At 40.3% G+C, this 21,929-nt stretch overlaps 2 protein-coding genes across 2 annotated transcripts in view; both read right to left on the bottom strand.

Annotated features, from left to right (window-relative positions):
* Nucleotides 1-12,768, bottom strand: part of prkcea (protein kinase C, epsilon a) — a 180,124-nt gene extending 167,356 nt beyond the window's left edge. The window contains exon 1 of the mRNA XM_034194448.1: nucleotides 12,247-12,768. Within this exon, the coding sequence (XP_034050339.1) occupies nucleotides 12,247-12,591 (345 nt within the window). The 5' untranslated portion in view covers nucleotides 12,592-12,768. The remainder of the gene's footprint in view (nucleotides 1-12,246) is intronic.
* Nucleotides 12,769-19,734: 6,966 nt separating this feature from the next.
* Nucleotides 19,735-21,576, bottom strand: six3b (SIX homeobox 3b). Its single transcript, XM_034193819.1, has 2 exons — nucleotides 20,698-21,576; nucleotides 19,735-19,999 (listed from the first exon to the last, which is right to left on the bottom strand). Exons 1-2 carry the CDS (start codon nucleotides 21,384-21,386, stop codon nucleotides 19,885-19,887), a joined length of 804 nt encoding a protein of 267 aa, XP_034049710.1. The 5' UTR covers nucleotides 21,387-21,576; the 3' UTR covers nucleotides 19,735-19,884.
* Between the last annotated feature and the right edge of the window lie 353 nt (nucleotides 21,577-21,929).

Raw genomic sequence — 21,929 nt, 5'->3', positions numbered from 1 at the left:
CAGTGCAGCGAGTGGCTCTTCTGAGTTTCTAAAAAGCAAAACACGTACCCTACAATACGTTGTCTACACCTAGTGTTTTAGGCTACTGTTGATTTTCTGTGTAATTATGTAGTCGTTTACTGAATGTCTGAAATGATAACGTTACGCTTAGGGATGGGTATCGAGAACCAGTTCCTTTCGGGTATCGTTAAGAAATGATTCGATCCACCGACATCAATAAGCTTTTTGCTTAATGATTCTGTTATCGGTCCTTCAGAGTGGCCGTTATTTTGGGGGGTGTTTGTCAGAAAATGATCATTTCTCTACACTGATTACAGACCCTGCAGCGGGTCCTTAATCAACTTTTCTGCAGCGCGGCTTTGCTTTGAACCTTGAACCAATCGAGGCAGTGGTTCGCAGATTGAAACAGCGCATCGACCTATTGCTTCGTTTATTCTTTCTTTCCTTCGCTTAATTTTCCCCCGCTAAAACCCTAAAGAGCATATGTCTGAGTATTATTTACCTTTTTATGTTAAACCGACCTGTTATGGTCTTTGATACAGTCAAACAGTTGATAGATGTATTTTATAACTTAAAAACAGGAGCGATGTTAATGTGTTAGCAAGTCTATGGCATTTTCAATGTTAAAAGTTAGCTTTGAGCAGTTGCAGCTGTCATCACGTTCGGGTGCATTTGTTTTCAAATTGTAATATTTTTTAAATTTATTTTTGTTTGTATATTAAGAATCTAATGATTATTATATACAATATATACTTATTATATACAATTTTAGAGAAAGAGACAAAAAGAACCTGAATAGAAACACAACAGAAAACATAAAGCCAACTAACAATGAACATACATAAATAAATAAATAAATACATACAGAAATAAATAAATGAATAAGTGTTTCCTGTGAACACCTAGTGACTCTTACACCTCTATTTCATCCCTGTCTTATTTAAGTTTAATGACAGTTTGTTTCAGTCAAACCATATTTTAATTTGTTAATTTCTTCAGTGATTTCCTCCAGAACTATCTGCCAAGCTAGAAAACTGCTGCATCCTAGTAAGAGCAGAATACTACTGGAATGAATTTGAAAAAGTTTTTTTTTTTTCTCACCTTAATGGATGCTGCACTCACTCCAGTTTATTGTCTGGAATAGTCTCATTTCATTTCAGAGCTTCTAGAATTCAAACATTGTCATGTAGGTGGTGTTGGGGGGGTAATTTTGGGTTTTGCAATGTTAAGGAATTTGTGTTTTTTCATTCAGACATTTAAATCAACATGTATAAATGGTTATATTAGTGAAGTAATGGTGAAATAATCGATAATCGAATCGAAAAATTAATCATTAGATTGCATCGATAAAATAATCGCTAGATTAATCGTTTAAAAAATAATCGTTTGGGACAGCCCTAATGAAGATGTACTTTTGCTTTCAGCATCTGCATATGAAAAAAACTTCATGTTACCAAAAAAATCGTAATCCTAATATTTAACAAGTTATGACCAGAAACGTGGTGCATTTTTAAATGAAATTAGGCGTTATTCTGTGTCACTTTCAAATTGATGCAGCATGTTTAATTGTATAACAATAAAGGTGTGGTAGTCTTTTATGTAAATGTTTTTCTATGATATAAACAAATATCTGTTTTCTATTTTCAGAAAATATCATCAATTTCGTGTGACCCGACATAGTTTTACAGAAATGAGTTACACCATTGTAAAATTTAATTTTCAAGACAATATTGAATGGAAATGCTGAATGAAAACAACAAAAAGTCATCCTTTGGTCCTTAAATAATTTTATTTGAAGTCTCAAGGGTGTCTAAAAAAAAAAACAAACAAAAAGATTTAATGCGGCCAGAGCAATATTTTGTTTTTGGCGATGATCACACTGCATGGTCTCAAATGTTCAGAAAATCCTGTAGAGTCCGTGACATACCTATATTTAAAATAATAGCATGGTGAATGTAACGTAGGTAGTTTTATTGTCCTATGTTAGGACAATTAGAGGATATAAGTTGAATGGAATAAATAATTAGGTCCTATACCTGTTATGATGAAGGCTATAGGTAGCACTGTGTCACGGACTCTACATGAGTCCGTGACATACAGTTTTAAAATAGTACATGGATGATTCTATGAGTATCCATGATGAAGTGCTCTATCTGTATTGAAGAATACAGTTTGTTAAGCCTTATAACCAAAATATATACCAATTTTTTTTAAGTAAATAGTAAAATAAATGACTCTTGTATTAAGAATATCCTTTCTATTGTAGAGTCCGTGACGGTCAAAATGTGACTTTGCCTCTTCGTCTTAATATTGTCACCAAACAAAATTGGCTAGAGATACATGAATAAAATTTTGGATTATATTGCACTAGACACTGGTCTTCATAATGGGTCTCAATTCAAAGAAAAATACTTACTTTGATTTTTGTCTTAAGGTGACACACCTTAAGACACCTTGATTGTGACTGACCCGTAATTGAAAATGAATTCCAAGACATCATCGATGACTTGGAAACATACACATAGCCATCCCTTGATTTGTTTAAACAAAACTGGATGGAAAAATGATTTATAGTAAATTATTGCCACTGATCAATAGTTTTGGACATTGTAATTTATTCCTGAACAAATTATATTACATAATCTGTCACTGAAATTCAGTAGAGCCCGACCAATATATCGGGCAGCCGATATTATCGGCCGATATAAGCCCTTTTCAAAGTACTCACTATCGGCCGAAATTTTGCTGATAGAATGCTGATAATTTCTCATAAACAGAACAGTTACTGAAATAATGTTTGTGTCCGCAATGTAAAATGTCCTTGCACCGTTTGTCCAGTAGATGGAGTTCTGACTCCATTCAACCGAAAGCTGCTTACACCCCTGCTTAAATGTGTTCATCACCGGCCCCCGTAGTTCGCCGTCACACTGCGACACACTGCGACACCGTCGTATACGACGGCTGGGACCAAGCTTTACTTAAGTGTAAATAACTTTTTAATGATATGAGGTAGAAACTTACTCTTTTTTTTTTTTTTGGCTGAAATGTTAACTCCGCAGACTTTCGATCCACCGCCGGCCATCTTGGTACTCCTCATAGAAGATGTGTGATGACGTGCGCAATGTGAGTGTCCAATCAGAATTGGTTCTCCGTCACATGGTTTTCCAAAATCCAATCGTAGGTTTACCTCACGTGATATGGCAAAGATCGTTTTTAGGAGTGATATCTTACTAGTTGGCCGTTTGAATAGCCCCCTAACTGCTCCAATTGCATTTTTGCATTTTTTGAACTTGAAAATTCTTCTGTGTTATAAGGTTGATCAATGTGAGGACAAAGCTTCAGCTTTTAGCTCATACCTTTTTTTGTTAAAGGTCCAAAAAAGAACATTTCATTCATTAAAAAAAAAAAACTAATAATATTGGCTGATTTATCGGCTATCAGAAAATCAGCCGATTTATCGATTAACGGCATTTTTTCATCCAAATATCGTTATCGGCATCAGCCTCAAAAAAATCCATATCGGTCGGGCTCTAAAATTCAGTGTCACCAATAACACTGTATATCTAATGAAAATGGTTTCAATAACATGATATCTGCTGTGACCGATTACTTTAAAATTAGCAATGCTAGTAAGTGCCTTCGGCTGTTCCCTTGTTTGCACTTGGGGTCACCACAGCAAATCCAAGGTGGATCTGCATGTTGAACTGGCACAGGTTTTACGCCGGATGCCCTTCCTGACGCAACTCCACATTACATGGAGAAATGTGGCAGGGGTGGGATTTGAATTTGGGATTTAAATGTGCATCAAAACCCATCAACTACACTTAATCTGCTTATAACATTTTTAAAAACTTTGAAACGTAGCTAAATATTTAATATTTTGAAACACAATTAAGCATAACAACTTAACACCTTTAAAGGTTTGAAGGTTTCCTGAAATGAATCAGGTTTATCATCATTTTATTATTAATGATGATCAAGAACCCTCTGTGTTATCATGTATTGGATACCAGACCAACAAAACAACAAGAAATGAAAGTTGTTGTGTTGCGTTTTGTTTTTAATTAAGTGACGCCACCAGAAGCATACGTTCTTGTCTTCAGATTTTCATCAAAGCTGGCACGTATGTTGGACCAATTGATGGGAAGAGGTGATTTGATTTGAGTAAGGATCACTCAACAATCGATGTCAGAGATCAAGGTAAAATTTCCAGCTCCAAGCTGTTATACGAGGTCTGTCAATAAAGTATAGGTCCTTTTTATTTTTTTTCAAAAACTATATGGATTTCATTCATATGTTTTTACGTCAGACATGCTTGAACCCTCGTGCGCATGCGTGAGTTTTTCCACGCCTGTCGGTGACGTCATTCGCCTGTGAGCACTCCTTGTGGGATGAGTCGTACAGCCCCTCGTCGGAATTCCTTTGTCTGAGAAGTTGCTGAGAGACTGGCGCGTTGTTTGATCAAAATTTTTTCTAAACCTGTGAGACACATCGAAGTGGACACGGTTCGAAAAATTAAGCTGGTTTTCAGTGAAAATTTTAACGGCTGATGAGAGCTTTTGAGGTGATACTGTCGCTTTAAGGACTTCCCACGGTGCGAGACGTCGCGCAGCGCTCTCAGGCGCCATCAGCCTGTTCAAGCTGAAAACCTCCACATTTCAGGCTCTATTGATCCAGGACGTCGTGAGAGAACAGAGAAGTTTCAGAAGAAGTCGGTTTCAGTATTTTATCTGGATATTCTACTGTTAAAGGAGATTTTTTTAATGAAAGACATGCGGACGGGTCCGCGCGTCGGGACGCAGCCGCCGCGACGCAGCCGCCGCGACGCTCCGCCACAGGAAAAACACCTCTGTTGGAAGCCTTAAGGACAAGTTGGAACATGTCCGACGCGCGGACCCGTCCGCATGTCTTTCATTAAAAAAATCTCCTTTAACAGTAGAATATCCAGATAAAATGCTGAAACCGACTTCTTCTGAAACTTCTCTGTTCTCTCACGACGTCCTGGATCAATAGAGCCTGAAATGTGGAGGTTTTCAGCTTGAACAGGCTGATGGCGCCTGAGAGCGCTGCGCGACGTCTCGCACCGTGGGAAGTCCTTAAAGCGACAGTATCACCTCAAAAGCTCTCATCAGCTGTTAAAATTTTCACTGAAAACCAGCTTAATTTTTCGAACCGTGTCCACTTCGATGTGTCTCACAGGTTTAGAAAAAATTTTGATCAAACAACGCGCCAGTCTCTCAGCAACTTCTCAGACAAAGGAATTCCGACGAGGGGCTGGACGACTCATCCCACAAGGAGTGCTCACAGGCGAATGACGTCACCGACAGGCGTGGAAAAACTCACGCATGCGCACGAGGGTTCAAGCATGTCTGACGTAAAAACATATGAATGAAATCCATATAGTTTTTGAAAAAAATAAAAAGGACCTATACTTTATTGACAGCCCTCGTATAAGCAAATGGCTATTTTTACAGAAATGACTTCAGATACTTTATTGATTGTGAACCTGTTTAAAATGTCCTCTAACATTTTTCTCAACGTGCCTGATACTTTGAAATGTGGGGATGGTGTTACTGTTTTTGGCTTTTTTTTTCTGCGTAAGATGAAAGAATTTACTCTGAACAAGAATATTCTCTTAAATTTTTTTATCACAGCTGCATTGAAAGTCTTCTTACAAATGCTATAACTGCATGGTTTGGAAATGCCACTGCTAAAGAAAGGAAAGCTTTGAATAGAGTGGTTCGTTCAGCCAGTAGAACTACTGGTGTGGAACTGTCTGTCCTGGAGGACATTTACAAAAAAAGGCTTAAGTCCCAGTCTTTGGCTATTACTAAGGATCTCCTGCATCCTGCCAGGGACCTGTTTGAGCTTCTACCTTCAGGTAGGTGCTATCGGTCTATTAAATGTGGGACATCATGTTATAGAAAAATTTTCTTCCCACAAGCCGTAGCAATGATCAACACTCTTTGATTAGTTTTAAATGTATCTTAAATTATTTTATGGCTTTGTCGTTTTTATGGCATTTTTATGTTCTTTTATGTCTTTTTATTGTTTGTGTATGTCTTGCTAGTGCGCTTTTAAGCTCCTTGCACCATTTTTCCAATGTGGTTTTAATACTGCAAATGGCAAATAAACTTAAACTTGAACTTGAGCTCTCAGGCTGCAACTCCTGATTATTCTTCATATTCAATGCGTAGATTACACTATGTTTTTCCTGGCTTCTAAGTGTTATATTTCAACTGCTTATGTCTAAAGTCTATGGAAAAATGACTACATTCAGCACAAACTTTGATTTTATTTTTTTAACGTTCTAGAAAGTTCTAAAAGTTTCTTGAAATTTCTAGATAATTCTGGAAACTTCTAGAAAATTCTGGACAGTTCTAGCAGTTAAAAAATATTCTAGAAGACTACTCAGTAGTAGTGAAGGCGAATCGAGAATATTCTTGAAAACAGACAAATTTCAAAATATCATTGTCCTGATCACAGAAGCAAAGTTTCTGTGGAATAACAGCTATTTTCTATTTATTTAAGGCATAACAGGTTAAGAAAACACACTGTGTACCCAGGAACAAAACAAAAACAAAAATTTGTTACATAGTGTTATTTTCTCAATTAATCCATTGAATGTTTTGGATATAAAATATGAGAAAATACTGTTTCTCAAAGCCCAAGATGACATCCTCAAATGTCTTGTTTCAAACACAACCAAAATATATTCAGTTTACTGTTAGAGAGGGGCAAAGAAACTAGAAAATATATTCACATTTAAGAAGGTACAAATCATACAATATGGGCTTAAAAAAGAATTTTAAAAAACACTCAAAATCATTAATCGATGATGAAAACAGCTCATAAATATTTTAGTAGTTGATTAATCACCAATTAATCATTGCAGCTCTGCTGTGCTTTCTAAGCACTTTTGATCTCATTTTAAACATTTATTTATTGAAAATGAGGTTTGGAACTTAATAGGTATCTTTAAAAACACAGAAAAACTCAAATGAGTTTTAGATTTTTGCCAACAGATTCTCATGTTTGTAAAATCTTTTGCACAGTACTCTTCATGTACAATTCTGTGAGATAATACACCAAACGTGTTTATGCATTGCTGAAAAATCATGATCTCACTTATGCTGGCACAGTTGTACATTTTTTACATCAGCACCACATGACTTTCTTTGGAAACAGATCGTTATCTGGATCCTTCCCTGCAAGAACACAGACAACATTTTTGTAAGTTTATGTCCTGTTTTCTGGATCTGCACCACTACCTGATAAAGCATGCCTAGACCATGTGCCAGCTGCTGTTGCCACCAGAAAAAAAGCAAAAAGACAGACAGCAGGGAGGAGACATGAAACGCAACACACTTTTCACTCATGGTTTTATTCATAAACAACTAATTCTGGACAGTTTATCAATATTAACGGTACCTCTGTCATTTTTACAGAGAGAAAATATCACACATATGACATATCTTTTAAAGGAATGCGCTAAATTCTGAAGGTTTGAGCTTTTAACAGACACGTGCCAAAAGGCATTATGGGAAATTCAAATGTCTCTTTCGATCACTTCATCCCCCTCCCCCGTCAAAATGCACAGAACACTGCCATCTACTGGATGGGAGTGTGAATAGCGACCTATGTTGCTCGTGAATTACACTACACAAACAGAATTTTCAGTTTTGCAAATGCCTTTTTTTTATAAATTACATATTTACAAATACACAGTTGTAAAAACCAACACACACGTTACAGTACCTTGTGTGTTGTTTTTTTTTAATAAATAAATAAACCAACCATTGGAGACTCATTTTCCCATAATGCCTTTCGGCAAGTGTGTCTTTTAAAGCTAAAACCTTCAGAATTTAGCACGTTCCTTTATAAGATATGTCATATGTGTGATATTTTCTTTCTGTAAAAATGACAGAGGTACCGTTAATATCGATAAACTGTCTGGAATTAGTTGTTTATGAGTAAAACCATGAGTGAAAAGTGTGTTACACTTTATGTCTCCTCCCCACTGTCTGTCTTTTTGCATGTTGAAAGTAAATGACTGTTTTTGTTTTGTTGTTTGTTTGTTTATGGGGCAACAGCAGCCAGCCTGCTCCACTCTCTTCTGCTGTGGGAGGACTGAGCTCACAGCCGTCTGACTACATAAGACTGAAGCCCTGGCTCATTGCTTATTTTTGGGTGTGTGATTGCATTTGATTTTACTCAGAAGCCTCGGCAGTGCTTAAATTCAAAAGTGGCTTATCAGTAGGTGACAGGACTAAATGTCAGTGGTTAGCTATAACTTCCGCAAAAATTTTTTTGCGGTTTATCGGTTTAGCGTTATAAAAGTTAACTTTTCAATTAGCGGATTAGCAGTTATCGATGCTAAGTTTTTTTTGTTAGCTCTGAAAAACTGTAGCTGAAATTTCACATCATCTTTTGAAGAAAATCCTTCTCTCTTGTATTGGAGAAAACTAAAAAAGAAAAAAAAAAGCTGGAAAGCAACCAGAATCCGTCTGAAATCCACCTGAAAGCAGTCCTGAGAGACCAACACCGAGGTGGTTTTGTCCCGCGTAATGAACGGAGCCATGGCGCGTCCCTCTGCTTTTCTTTCCATGAAAAAAACTCCTGTAACGGTGGAATGTGCCGGAAAAAGTGCTGATGTCCATATCTTCTGCCTTTTTGTGAAAGTCAGAAGAGGTCCCGGATCAACAAAGCTTTCACGTTGGAAATGATCTGGTTGTTCCAGCGGGGTGTCAGCCTGTCGATGGGGGCTGGGAGCGCGCCGCGCTCTCAGCAGTTGTGGGCAGTCCTTAAAGCAGCAGTAACACCCCATAATCTGTTTAATCCCCATAAAATCGTCCCTGAAAGCCATATTAATTTTTCGAACGGTGTCCACCTGGAGGTCTCTCACAGTTTCTGGAAAAAAACTGATGCAGCAAAGCTCCAAATCGTTCAGACATTTATTCGCAATAAAAAACAGACGAGAGGGGTGGATCACACCTCACTAAAAGCCTGCTCACAGGCGAATGACGCAACCGACAGGCATGAAAAAACTCACGCATGCGCACAAGGGTTCAAGCTTGTCTGACGCAATCAGACAAACAGACCTCAAACCGCAAACAGACCTCGTGTGTGTGTGTGTACACACACACACACAAGGTCTGTTAGAAAAGTATCCGACCTTTTTATTTTTTTCAAAAACCTGATGGATTTGAATCACGTGTGCTTGCGTCAGACAAGCTTGAACCCTCGTGCGCATGCGTGATTTTTTTCACGCCTGTCGGTTGCGTCATTTGCTTGTAAGCAGCCTTTATGTGAGGATGGGTGGAGTCTCGTCTACATGTTGTGACATGCCCAGCTCTTGCACCATTCGGAAGATTCAGATGGCTTTAATTGTTAGTTACAACACGACTTGTTAGGCCAGTAGTTACCCAATCAACCATCAGAACACATTTTTTTCTAACACAACAATTCTGGATGAATGCAACACTTCTACTGGTTTAGGCACAAGGAAAGATGGTGCCAGCCAGGTAGGGAGTCCCTTAATCGTGATTAATGATAAAAAATGCAATCATGTAGCCAGAGTAAGATAGTACGGCCTTTCCCAGAGACAAGTGTTTGAAGACCACCACCCATCATTCGAGTCAAAGCAATACCAGTTACAATGCACTGCAATACTGGCGAGGTCGAATTTGGAGTAAAAACATTTGAGTGCCATTGGTAGAGTACACAGACAGCAGAGACAGAAAATCTCAATGAATGCATTTCAAGTACTCATGTTGAAAGAACATGCCATGCTGCTGAAGAAAACATGGGTTTGCTTTAGCACAAAAACATGCTTTAGAAACATTTAAAGTTATATGGGGAAAATGGTCGGGGGGGAGACCAACACCAATGTGTCCAGGTGCATCTAAAAAAATTGAATAGTGTGAAAATCTTCAATATTTTTTGTCAGGTATTGCAGAAAGTGAAAATGTTATATAGTCTAGACTCATTACATATAAACTAAAATGTTATACGCATTTTTTGTTTTATTTAAATTTTGATAATTACATCCTACAGCTCCAAAAAATAGAAAATGTGTACTTTAAATTATAGAGTATTTCATTTCAAGTCACTAAAGTAAGTCCCTTCGGCTGCTCCCTTGTTTGCACTCTGGCTCACCACAGCAAATCCAAGGTCAATCTGCATGTTGAAATGGCACAAGTTTTACGCCGGATGCCCTTCCTGACAAAACTCCACATTACATGGAGAAATGTGGCACGGGTAGGATTTGAACCGGGAGCCTTCTGCACCGAAACCAAGTGTATTAACCACTTGGCCACCACCCCCTATGCAATATAAATACCATAAATCACTCAGTCCGGTTCAGTACTCATAACCAACATCATAGGGAAGACTGCTGACTTGACAGTTGTTCAGAAGACAATTACTGACACCCCTCCACAGGAGGGTAAGTCACAGAATGCCACTGTGGAAAGGGCTGGCTGCTCACAGTGCTGTGTCAAAGCATATTCATGAAAAGTTGACTTTAAGGTGTGGTAAAAGCAAAAGTGGAAACCTTAAGTAAAAGTGTGGTAGGAAAAGATGTACAAATAACAGGGATGACCACAGCCTTGAAAAGAGTATCAAACAAAGCCGATTCAATAACTTCAGGGAAATTCAAAAGGACTGCACCGAGGCTGGAGTCAGTGCGTCAAGAGCCGCCGCCACCAAACACACACACACAAACACACACACGTCTAGGAAATGGACTACAAGTCCTTGAGTCAAGCCACTCCCAATCCAGATCCAATGTCAAAAGGAGAAGAACCTTAAAGCACTGACATTCTGTGCAGTAGGTTATCTGCACAAGTCCCAGCTGGGATTGGTACTTTGTGTCAGCTTCCTGCTCACCCCACAGTAAAAGGGCACCTGACTGATTTCAGTTGGGAAGGAATAATAAAAGGAAAAAAGAAAGTGTACATCCTACCTCAACATCCACGGCAGAGGACCCTTCCATGGGATAAGACATACTAGTTAGGCGAATTGGAAACTTTAAACTGACTGTAGGTGTGAGTGAGGATGTGAATGTGTTTGTCTATGTGTGTCCTGCAATGGGCTGGTGACCTATCCAGGGTGTATCCCACCTCTCACCCCATGACTGCTGGGATAGGCTCCAGCACCCCCCACCCTGTAACCCTTAACTGGAGTAAGTGGGTATAGAAAATGGATGGATGATATAGAAAATGAATTAATATTAATTCATTCATTAATTTTACAACCTTCGTGAAGTAAGATTGGAGTCTCACCAAAATACAAATAAGGTCACCCTTTTCACAAAATACCAGTAAGGTCACTGTTTTAGCGAAACACAAGGTCCCCATTTTGCTGAAATACAAGTAGGGCACTGCTTTATGAAAGCACAACTATAATCAATGGGAGGTAATATACGAGTAAAATATTAATGAAAAATGATTGCCAATCTGTATCTGGTTCAAAATTTATTCTACTCTTCCCTGATCCAAAGCCTAGTTGTCCACCGAATTTTAATAACAAGCTTCAAGCGTTCAAGCTTTTGAGCTATCCTATTGGTAACCAATCAAACAAACACACACCAATAAAAACCATAACCTCTTTGAAGATAATTACACAACTTTCTGGATATTAAGAATCAAGAAATAAGTTTCTTTTATCTTGAGTCATACTCTAGTTTTGGGAATATGCCTTTAATATTTTGAATATTTAAAAATGAACCCTTTTCACAATGCCAGTAAACTTGATTCTATTATTTAAAGAAATAAAATCCTCCGTGACTGTGCCTCAAAATGTAATCTTTACCGACCGGAGACAGACTTATTCACAAGATGTCACAGACAGCGCTTCATACATTTTCGAGATACCCTGCTGGCAGAAACCACTTCATAAGGTGTCCTAAATACCTAAGATGTCTGTATAAGCTTTATGAAACCATAAACACAAAGACCAACTGGACCCAAGAGAGTAGCAGCGTGACGGATGAGACCCGGCCAAAATCTGATGTGTTCTGCTCACTGTGGAGCGACCAAAGCCTCTGCGAGGGTGTCCTGAACTCACGCACCACCTTCGGTGACTGTTATTCTTAGCAACACTGAAACATAATAATGTCTCATTTTGAAATTCTAAGACAGAGTGGCATGTAGAACCTAGGACACCTGCCGCACTGCTTTGTGGGTAATCCAAGTGCATCTGCAGGAAGACCCACAATCCCACCCCCCACCCGAGAACACATACCCAGTCTTCATAGTGCCTGGTTCCGTTCTGCAGCAGGTCTTCCAGCTGGATGGTGCAGTTGGCGACAAAATCGTCATAGCCGATGGGTGCATCGTGGAATACGGACAGCTCCAGGCTCCTGCCCTCGCGAACCTCAGTGCAAAACTCTTGGTGCCAGGCCGGGCTGTTGGTTTTGGTTCTGGTGGCGGTCTGGCCCAGCCGGGTGTGGTCCAGGTTGAGGGCCAGGTAGGGGTCCAGCAGGAAGGAGCCACTCTTTCCCACAGCGTGGCGCAGGGCCCATGGAGTGGGCTTCAGGTCCACCGCCTCACACACCCGGACCTTCAGGAGGCCACTGAACACAGGCATGACCCTCTGAGAGGTGTGTGTCTGTGTGTGTGCACGAGGACGAGTGTTCAGGCTGACGTACACACTGTTTCAGTCCAATGGGGGGGTCACTGCACAGTCCTACTACATCCCATAATGCTCCTGGTGGCTCATTGGACCAGGTCTCACACACACATGTACAGCAGACAAAAACAAAAGGTAAGAAAGCGCAGACTCACAGCTTCAGCGTCAGGCTGCAGAGCTCGCGCGCCCTGAGGGGACCGTGTTTGTTTATGGTCGGTCTCGTGCGCCTGCACCAGATTCTCGTTACGGCGGAAGCAGAATTCTCACCGACAAAGGGGAGGAATGCCGAGACTCCCCTCGGTCTCGTGTCTGTCCCGGCTCAGGGTGGGATAGAAGGCGAGCAGCCGCGCCTAGCCATCCGGGATTGGTGCTGAGGTCCAGCCCGCGGCGGCTCCCCTCACTCCGGGATTATCTCCTCGCTTCCACTTCACGCTACCGCGATATTTGCTCGTACTCTCGTTAAGGAGTGTCCTCCGCCGCTCCAATGCGGTGTTTTTTCGGGCTCACGAGCACCCTGAATGCATCACGGCGCTCCCGCTCCAAGTGTTTGGGATTTTTTTTTTCCCACCCTCCCCCTCCCTTTCTGTTTCTTGCGCGCGCGCACTGTTTCCCGTGACCGTCCCCTGAATCCGCGCGACTGAGCGCGAGCCGCAGGAAATGCGCAAAACGCGTCACCCAGAGAGTGTGCGTGTCTCTGCAGAAGGAATTCAGCCGCAGGCATGGTGCGCGCGTGCGTGTGTCATAGCCAGACAGAGTCCAGTCAATGAGACAAAAAAAAAAAAAAAAAATCACAAATTTTACATCGTTAATATACATATGACGTCTGTAATTTATTCATTTCTTGAATGATTTTTTTAAATCACTTTCAACTTTTGTTGGAACCACATACGGCTCAAACAAGAACTTTTGCACCAACTTTCAAAATAAAACATTATTTAAAAAAAAATTACATTGTGTTCAAATGTATTATTTTGTTATTGCACTGCGATAGACGGGCGTCCCGTCCAGGGTGAACCCCGCCTCTCGCCCTATGACTGCTGGGATAGGCTCCTGCAGATATAGAAAATGAATGAATAAATATTTTATTATTACAAAAACAAGCACGTAGTCTTGACTCACAACATCCTTGGTAAACACTGGTAAGCTTAAACCATTGAAAAAAATGATGCTTTTCTGCAGAAGTTCAGTGATTTTAACCTTTGACCTTTTGACCTCCAAAATCACCATGTCCAGCACACACACCCATTATGTACTTGCAAACTGTTAGCTTTGATTCAAAGGGCTTGACAAATGAATGCATTAACCATTTAAACACAGTCTATTTTCGGAAGTAAATGGACAAATTAAATATAAAGATTATTGTTAATATAAATCATCATTATTACATTCATTCAGAAATACACACAGCTTGGTACTGTGTGCTGAATATATCTGGAATAGGCCGTTCTCAAATAATGAGTACAAATGCAAGAAGGAGAGTGGTAAGGGAAGCCACCAAGACTCCCATGATAGCTATGAAGGGCTGCAGGTTTCTGAGCAGCTTTTGTCTGTGGCATCACCAGTAGCAGGTTTAAGGTGCAGAGGAACGCCCTAAAGCTATTTGAGGTCTGTGTTAGGAGTAGGACAGTGCTCCTCTTCAGTGCTGCCAAAATCAGTTTGGACTCAGGCTGCATTGCACAGGAGAAAAACCATTATGGAAAATGGATTTAGTAATTTTACTAAAGCTACAGAGTGGCAGCATGGCACAAGAGGTGAGCGTGCTCACCACCCAACGAGAAGGTCCCTGGTTCAAGGCCACTCACAGCCAAATCTCCGTGCACATCTGGAGTTGCACCAGCACAGCTGGTCAGATCAAGAACACCCTGCAGGAGGTAGGTGTCTGTTTCAAAGACAAAAAAACATGAGAGCATTTCATCAAAGAAAATACCCTGAGATATAAAACACCCAGCATAGTCCTGTGGGAAAAAAAATCCAAACATATTTATAAATGTGAATCAAAGATGATTTTGTACTCAACGCATAAATTCTAAAAGTATTTCACCAAATTCTTCAAAAACGTTTTTCAAAGTAAATTTTAAAATTGACAAATTCATTTAAATTATTCCAGCTTTTGTGTGTGCAAAAAGGAAAAAAGTAGTAAAGCATGCCTCTGCCAGACTTAGAGAGCAGCGCCACCTGCTGGCCAATGGCACATGCTTCATTCAGGTGCGCCTCGCACAGTTTTATTCTTCCTCTAAATATCAGCAGTCCATTTTTAATCAAATTGCAACACAGTTACGTCACACAGTCTGTTTAATGCTTTATTTTGACTCAGAAAGCTAACAACACATGCACACACACACACACACACACACACACACACACACACACACACACACACACACACACACACAGTTAAACACCTCTTAATAAAACGTTAATTGTAATAATAAAATGTATGAAATGTTACAGTGCGGCAAACAAGCTCCAAAAAACACTAGAAAGATGTTTGGTTAAATGAATTTACATTAAAATATAATTACATAATTTAATGTAATCTTCTGGATGAAAACATTAATCTTGAATTATTGTCTCTATTAGAAATATAAATTACATTAATGTGGAAGGACGGCCTACAGCTTTTTAAAACGATTTTTGTGGCTATGCTGCAACAGAAAATAAGGTATGGCCTCATTTCAGATGTTCTTTCTGACCAATAGGTGGAACTATAAACTACAGTGTTTCCTCAGTCGAGTTGACTTTTTTTTAACAAAATTACTTTCAAAGACAAACGTACATTTTTGCAAAACAGCACAACACCGTAGCTTATTAGCTAAAGGCAATAATTCATCTAAAACCTGAAATTAAAAGATTTTGTTAATAAATATGTCATGTAAAGCAAAATTCTTTGTTTAGCCAGTATCACTTTAAATCAATTCCATGAACAAATTAATTTTGTTTTTAAATTCAACATAGTACAAATTATTTTTTAAAAATGGCAGCACTCTGATTTAAATAAATTATCGTTGCTGTTCTTTGAGCTGCATGTTCCTTGTCATTTCCCACAGTAGCCTGTAAATATCTCCATCCGGTGGACAACAGTGGTGGTCAGTGGTCAATGTCAAATTTGCAGCCTTGTGCATGGTCAGGTCTGGAACTGCTTTGGACCCTGGATGGCAACCACACAGGCAAACAACTGTTCCATTAACACCTCTTAAATGTGACCATGTCAGTCACAGCTGGGTGAAACGTGGTCGTCTCATTGGTCGTCTCCAGCCGCAGAAATTTTCAACACCTGCATCCTGGATCATGCACCACATGGCCAATGTGTTGCAGGTGGTGGTCCCTCATAATGCAGGTGATACAAATCGTTAATTTCACAGAAATGAATTCATTTACTTGATTGCTCATTCATTACTTAAAAAAACATGTAATATTGTCTCTATGTGTTTCATACTTTGAAATGTGGGTGTGCCATTGATGTGTTCTCTGAGCACTTTTGATCGAGTTGATCTTCATTGGTTCCTCTCACACCAGAGGGCTTCATCCACATCACAATATACGTTTTCTCGGGCTAAGCAGGGAGTGCTGAAAACATCCATAACAGGTTTCTACACTTACGACTTCCCAAACATCATCTGTGACCTGCAAACATGCAGCTCTGTCACATGCGTTTCTATGATAATATCACGCTGAAACTACTGTGCCATAATATTAGGGACGTGGTGTCATTACAAAGAACTGGACATAATTCGGTTATATATTATTGACTTTATTTATATAAAATAGAAACATTTCTTTTGCATCCACTTCAAACATAAAATGGCATCACAGACCACATAGTGGATTTCTAAAAGATTAAATAAGGTGGAATAAAAAAAAAACAGTAACATTCAGGCTTCAGTGATAACAAATGTCCAGTCAGGCACCTGCAACACACTGTCATCTGAATTTTGAATAAACAGAACATGCTGTTATTTCAACTCAAATGATTAGAGGAAAGTGACTGATTCAAAGCAATTAAATTCACTTCATTCAAATAATTCAATATAGTAGATTTGAATGGATGCATTTCTGTTACTTTCACTCATTTGTCTTAATGTTGCAGTAATCATTTTTACATTTATTCACGGAAATCCACAAGCACTCTGAAATTGTACAGTGCATCTAGAATGTATCCACAGTACTTCACTTTTTCCATATTTTGTTATGTTACAGCCTTATGCCAAAATTGATGAAATTCATTTTTTTCCTCAAAATTCTACACACAATACCCCATAATAACAACATGAAAAAAGTTTTGGGTTCTTTTTTGGGGGGGGGGGGGTTAGATTTTTCCAAATTTTGTTTAAAAAAACATTTACATAAGTATTCTCAGCCTTTACCATGAAGCTCAAAACTGATCTCAGGTGCATCTTGTATCATCCTTGAGATGTTTCCAAAGTTAAATTGGAGTCCACCTGAGATAAATTCAGTTGATTGGACATGATTTGAAAAGACACACACCCATCTACATATAAGGTCCCACAGTTGACAGTGCATGTCAGAGCACAAACCAAACATGACGTCAAAGGAATTGCTGTAGACGTCCAAGACAAGACTGTCTTGAGGCACAAATCTGGGACAGGGTACAGAAATATTTCTGCTACTTTGAAGGTCCCAATGACTACTGTGGCCTCCATCATCCATCAATAGAAGTTCACATCTACCAGGACTCTTCCTAGAGCTGGACGCCCAGCTAAACTGTGCGACTGGGGGAGAAGGGTCTTAGTCAGGAAGGTGGCCGAGAACCTGATGGTCATTCTGTCAGAGCTCCAGCATTCCTCTGTGGAGAGAGGAGAACCTTCCAGAAGGACAACCACCTCTGCAGCAATCCACCAATCAGGCCTGTATGGTGGAGTGGACAGACGGAAGCCACTCCTTAGTAAAAAGCACATGGCAGCCCACCTGGAGTTTGCCAAAAGGCACCTGAAGGACTCTCAGACCATGAGAAACAAAATTCTCTGGTCTGATGAGACAAAGATTGAACTCTTTGGTGTGAATGTCAGGCATCATGTTTGGAGGAAACCAGGCACCATCCCTACAGTGAAGCATGGTGGTGGCAGCATCATGCTGTGGGGATGTTTTTCAGTGGCAGGAACTGGGAGACTAGTCAGGATTTTGGGAAAGATCAAAACCTGCTCCAGAGCGCTCCTGACCTCAGACTGTTCCTCTTTCAGCAGGACAATGACCCATAAGCACACAGTCAAGATATCAAAGGAGTGACTTCAAATCAAATCAAAATCAAATCAAAATAACTTTATTTATCCGTTAGGAACTTCCTTTGCAGACAGAGCGCCAGCATGAGCAGAAACACACATTTCATGCATAATAAAATTCCATAAAAATCAACACTTCATCAACACTTAATAAATATAATTACACAAGCTAATAAAAGCCAAGCACAGCCTGTTCAAAAAACTAGTCACATTAGCTGCTGTTCATCAGGCGGATCGAGGTGGGCAGAAAACTGGAGGTGGCCCTCTTAGTCCTAAAAGGCAGGGACCTGAACCTACGACCTGATGGTAAAAAGGTGTAGTGCTGGTGCAGAGTGTGAGTGGGGTCTGTGGAGATCTGTGTGGCTTTCCTCACGACTCTGTGGTTATAGATGGAGGTAAGTGAGACAACTTTGTGAATGTTCTTGAGTGGCCCAGCCAGAGACCAGGCCTGAATCCAATTGAACATCTCTGGAGAGATCTGAAGATGGCTGTGCACCGACACTCCCCATCCAACCTGATGGAGATTGAGAGGTGCAGCAAAGATGTAAGGGCCAAACAGCCCAAAGATACGTGGGCCAAGCTTGTGGCATCATATTCAAGAAGACTTGAGGCTGCAATTGTTGCCAAAGGTGCATCAACAAAGTATTGGGTAAAGGGTGTGAATACTTATATACACGTGATTTCTTAGTTTTTCATTTTTAATAAATTTAGCAAAAAAAAAAAAATTTTTTTTTTTTTGCATTTTGTCATTATGGGGTGTTGTGAGTAAAATTTTCAGGGAAAAATGTATTTACTCCATTTTGGAATAAGGCTGTAACGGAAACTGTGGAAAAAGTGAAGCACTGTGAATACTCAGATGCACTGTAAATATTACATTTATTTGAATTAAGTAACACTAACATAACATCTTTGTTTCACTGCTATGTGGATTTATGTGTGTTTTAAAGTCTAACAGGTTCATATGCAGGTGGCATTTCCCATGACATTAAAGTAATAATACTAATATTAGCACTTTTTTTGTCATACTCATGGACCAAATACAGTCACATTTCTTTAGACCTATTCCCAGTTGACTAAGGTTGTTTTTGATCATTTTATTTAGATTTTTGTTTACTGAGATAATATCAAAGGATGTAATATGTTTATGAGCAGAACAACAAAATGAAAATGGCATCAGTAAGAATTTTTGGGATAAAGACATCCTGATTGGTAGCCACGACTCTGGTGGGTGGAGTGGGTTGTTGGTATATAGGTCAGTGGATTAGTTCCACGCAACGTCTGCAAGGTACTGGATCCTTGAGCAAGAGATTAAACACAAAATTACTTCTAGTACCAAAATTTGGAACAATTTAGTATTACAAAAAAAAAAGTTTTAGCTTGGCCTTATTGCTCAAGGTCACTGCAGCAGATCCACCGGAGATCTGCATGAGAATTTTGCACTACATGCCCTTCCTAATGCAACTTCAGTACATGGGGAAACATGCATACAACCTCTGAGACCCCAAACCCAAGAACTAATCAGGACTTGCTGTGCTTAACTTCTGAGATCTGAAGAGATCAGGTGCGCACAGAGTGGAATGGCTACAGCATAATAATAATAATAAAACAACAATAATAAACTAACTAAAACGTTTGTGTTGAAATTATACGTGTTTCTCATTAAATTAATATTCTGAATGCACTAAATATTTTCAAATGTCTTGCAAGAATCTTAAGAATGATTGCAAAATACTACTTTGAGATGGCAAATTTGAATGGAATAAGTTAATTTCACAAATGATGCAGTTCATCAGAATAATTTTTCATATTGAATTATTCGTGAAATCTAAATTTAACACAGCCGATTTCCTCAAATTGTCTGAGTTGAACTAACTTATCAGTTCCGGCTGGTGATATGGATTTATGATCTCCATCAGAAGGAAAACACTTCAAAATATTTATAGGATTAAACATTCTTGCGCCGTCACTCCTGGAATCCCTGTCGGAGGATCACAGGTTTGATGCCCGTAGGTCGTTACACTTCCAGGTCAGAGTCACTGTCCGTTACCGAGCGTCCATCCGTGCGCTCCGCGCTCACGTCCAAACGAAGGACGCGCGCACCGTCGGCGCACATTCTGTGGTGCTGCAATCTGGAAAGGAGGAGAAAAAGACAGGCTCAAATGTAGATGTTTTTCAAAAAGTATAACGCGAAGTAGAAACTGCGTTAAATGCGTACATTAGAACAAAAATCAAACAAATGGTTGATTTTTTTACAATTCTAACTGAATTAAAATCAAGCTGAAGTCGTTTATCTTTTCCAGAAGAAACAAGGCGATCAGAAAGCGCAGAAATTACCCCATTGACGCAACTGGAATATGACAATTAATGAGATATTCTTTGATAATATTCTTACCAAATGATCAGCTTTTCTTTGTTTTCTGAACAATGCCAATATATTATAATTATTACATTTAAAATAAAATAAAGCATGAAAAATGTTTGCCCCACAAAAAAATGGTCAAATTACTTTGTGAAAAAAAAATCTTTACAAAAGTTTATATATATATACATAAACATTTTTCAGATATTTACATGTTCATCAATATCAGTTGAGCGCTTTGCATGGCAGCAGCCTGACATCGGGGTGAATGTGAGGCACTGATGTGTAAAGCGCTTTGAGCGTCTAATGGATGGAAAAGCGCTATATAAATGCAGTCCATTTACTATTGACGCACATGGTACATTTTACGCACGTTTTACGCACACATAGCAAAGTAAAGTGTTCCACCTGATTGGCTGGTTACATTTTGGGCTCATACATTTGGGAAGCTGTCACAGAGTCACTGACCTGTTCTTGGCCGCTGCGGCCCGGTCTCTCTGTCTCCGGTTTTTGAACCAGTTCCCGACCTGAGTCGGCGTCAGGCCGGTAGCGTGTGCCAGCTCCCGCTTTTTGCCAGGGTTCGGATACGGGTCCTGCAGGTACCACTCTCTCAGGAGGCCCCGCGTGCGCTCTTTGAAGCAGTGCGTCTTCTGCTCTCCGTCCCAGATAGTCCTTGGTAGCGGGAACTTCTTTCTCACACGGTACTTGTCCACCGGACCCAGGGGTCGACCTCGCAGCTTCTCGGCGTCATGGTAATGAGCTTCGAGCCACATCGCTTGTAGTTTGCCGTGTGATGCGCGCGTAAAACGGTGCGTCTCCAGGATGCGGTAAAGCTCCCGGAAGCTCCCGGTGTGGTATGCCACCACGGCGCGGGCACGCTGCACGGATTCGTGCACGGAGATGATGTCACGGCCGTCCGGGGTGACCGGAAGCGACCAGAGGAAGCGCGCCAGCCGCTCCACGTCTCCGGTCTGCTCCAGGGTCTCACAGACCGCAGCGATCTGCGACGCCGAGAAGCAAAGTCCGGGCAGGACCAGGGGAGGACAGACGACCGGGTCCTCCAGGGACTGGGAGTGGGCCAGGACCGGAGGCCCGTCGGCGAGGTGAGGCAGGAGGAGGGAGGCTGAGAAAAAGTCGAGTGGCGACTTGAAGACCATCTGGATACCAGAAGACAAAGTGTCCCAGTGAGGGACAGCCACTGGAGTTTGACTCTATAAGCTCACCTGGGTGCCAGGGAGGGCCCCCGAATCTGAGTCCTCATTGGACACAACTTGATGCAGGGTTGTCATGGCAGCGCTGTCAATCAAACAGAGTGGGCTTTATGTCCAGACTTTTACGCACAGGATGCAGCAGGTCAACCTCTGATTCACACCAAGTCTATTGTGACCCGCTTCTCTAAAGAGAACTGCCTCAAACAAAGGGATAACTAGAGGAGAACACAGTAGAGTGCACTCCTCTGCTGTGGTGTGACAGGCCCTTTAATCATACAACCCCAATTCTATTGAAGTTTGGACATTGTGTAAAATGTAAATAAAAACAGAATACAATGATTTGCAAATCCTCTTCAATTTGAATACAGCACAAATACAAGATATTTATATTGTTTTTGTGCAAATATTTGCTCATTTTGAAATGGATGCCTGCAACACGTTTCAAAAAAGCTGGGACAGTGGTATGTTTACCACTGTGTTACATCACCT

Source organism: Thalassophryne amazonica, chromosome 18 (assembly GCF_902500255.1).
Source record: "Thalassophryne amazonica chromosome 18, fThaAma1.1, whole genome shotgun sequence".
NCBI lineage: Eukaryota > Metazoa > Chordata > Actinopteri > Batrachoidiformes > Batrachoididae > Thalassophryne > Thalassophryne amazonica.
The sequence above is the reverse complement of the archived record's forward strand: the minus strand, read 5'-3'. Positions and strand labels throughout refer to the sequence as shown.

Bases quoted from the DNA above. Each gene is read 5' to 3' on its own strand.
- six3b (XM_034193819.1), bottom strand. From the start codon at position 21,386: ATGGTCTTCAAGTCGCCACTCGACTTTTTCTCAGCCTCCCTCCTCCTG. The intron at 20,000-20,697 runs GTCAGTGACTCT...CCTCCTTTCCAG, and splicing joins GCCGCAGCGGCCAAGAACAG to ATTGCAGCACCACAGAATGT.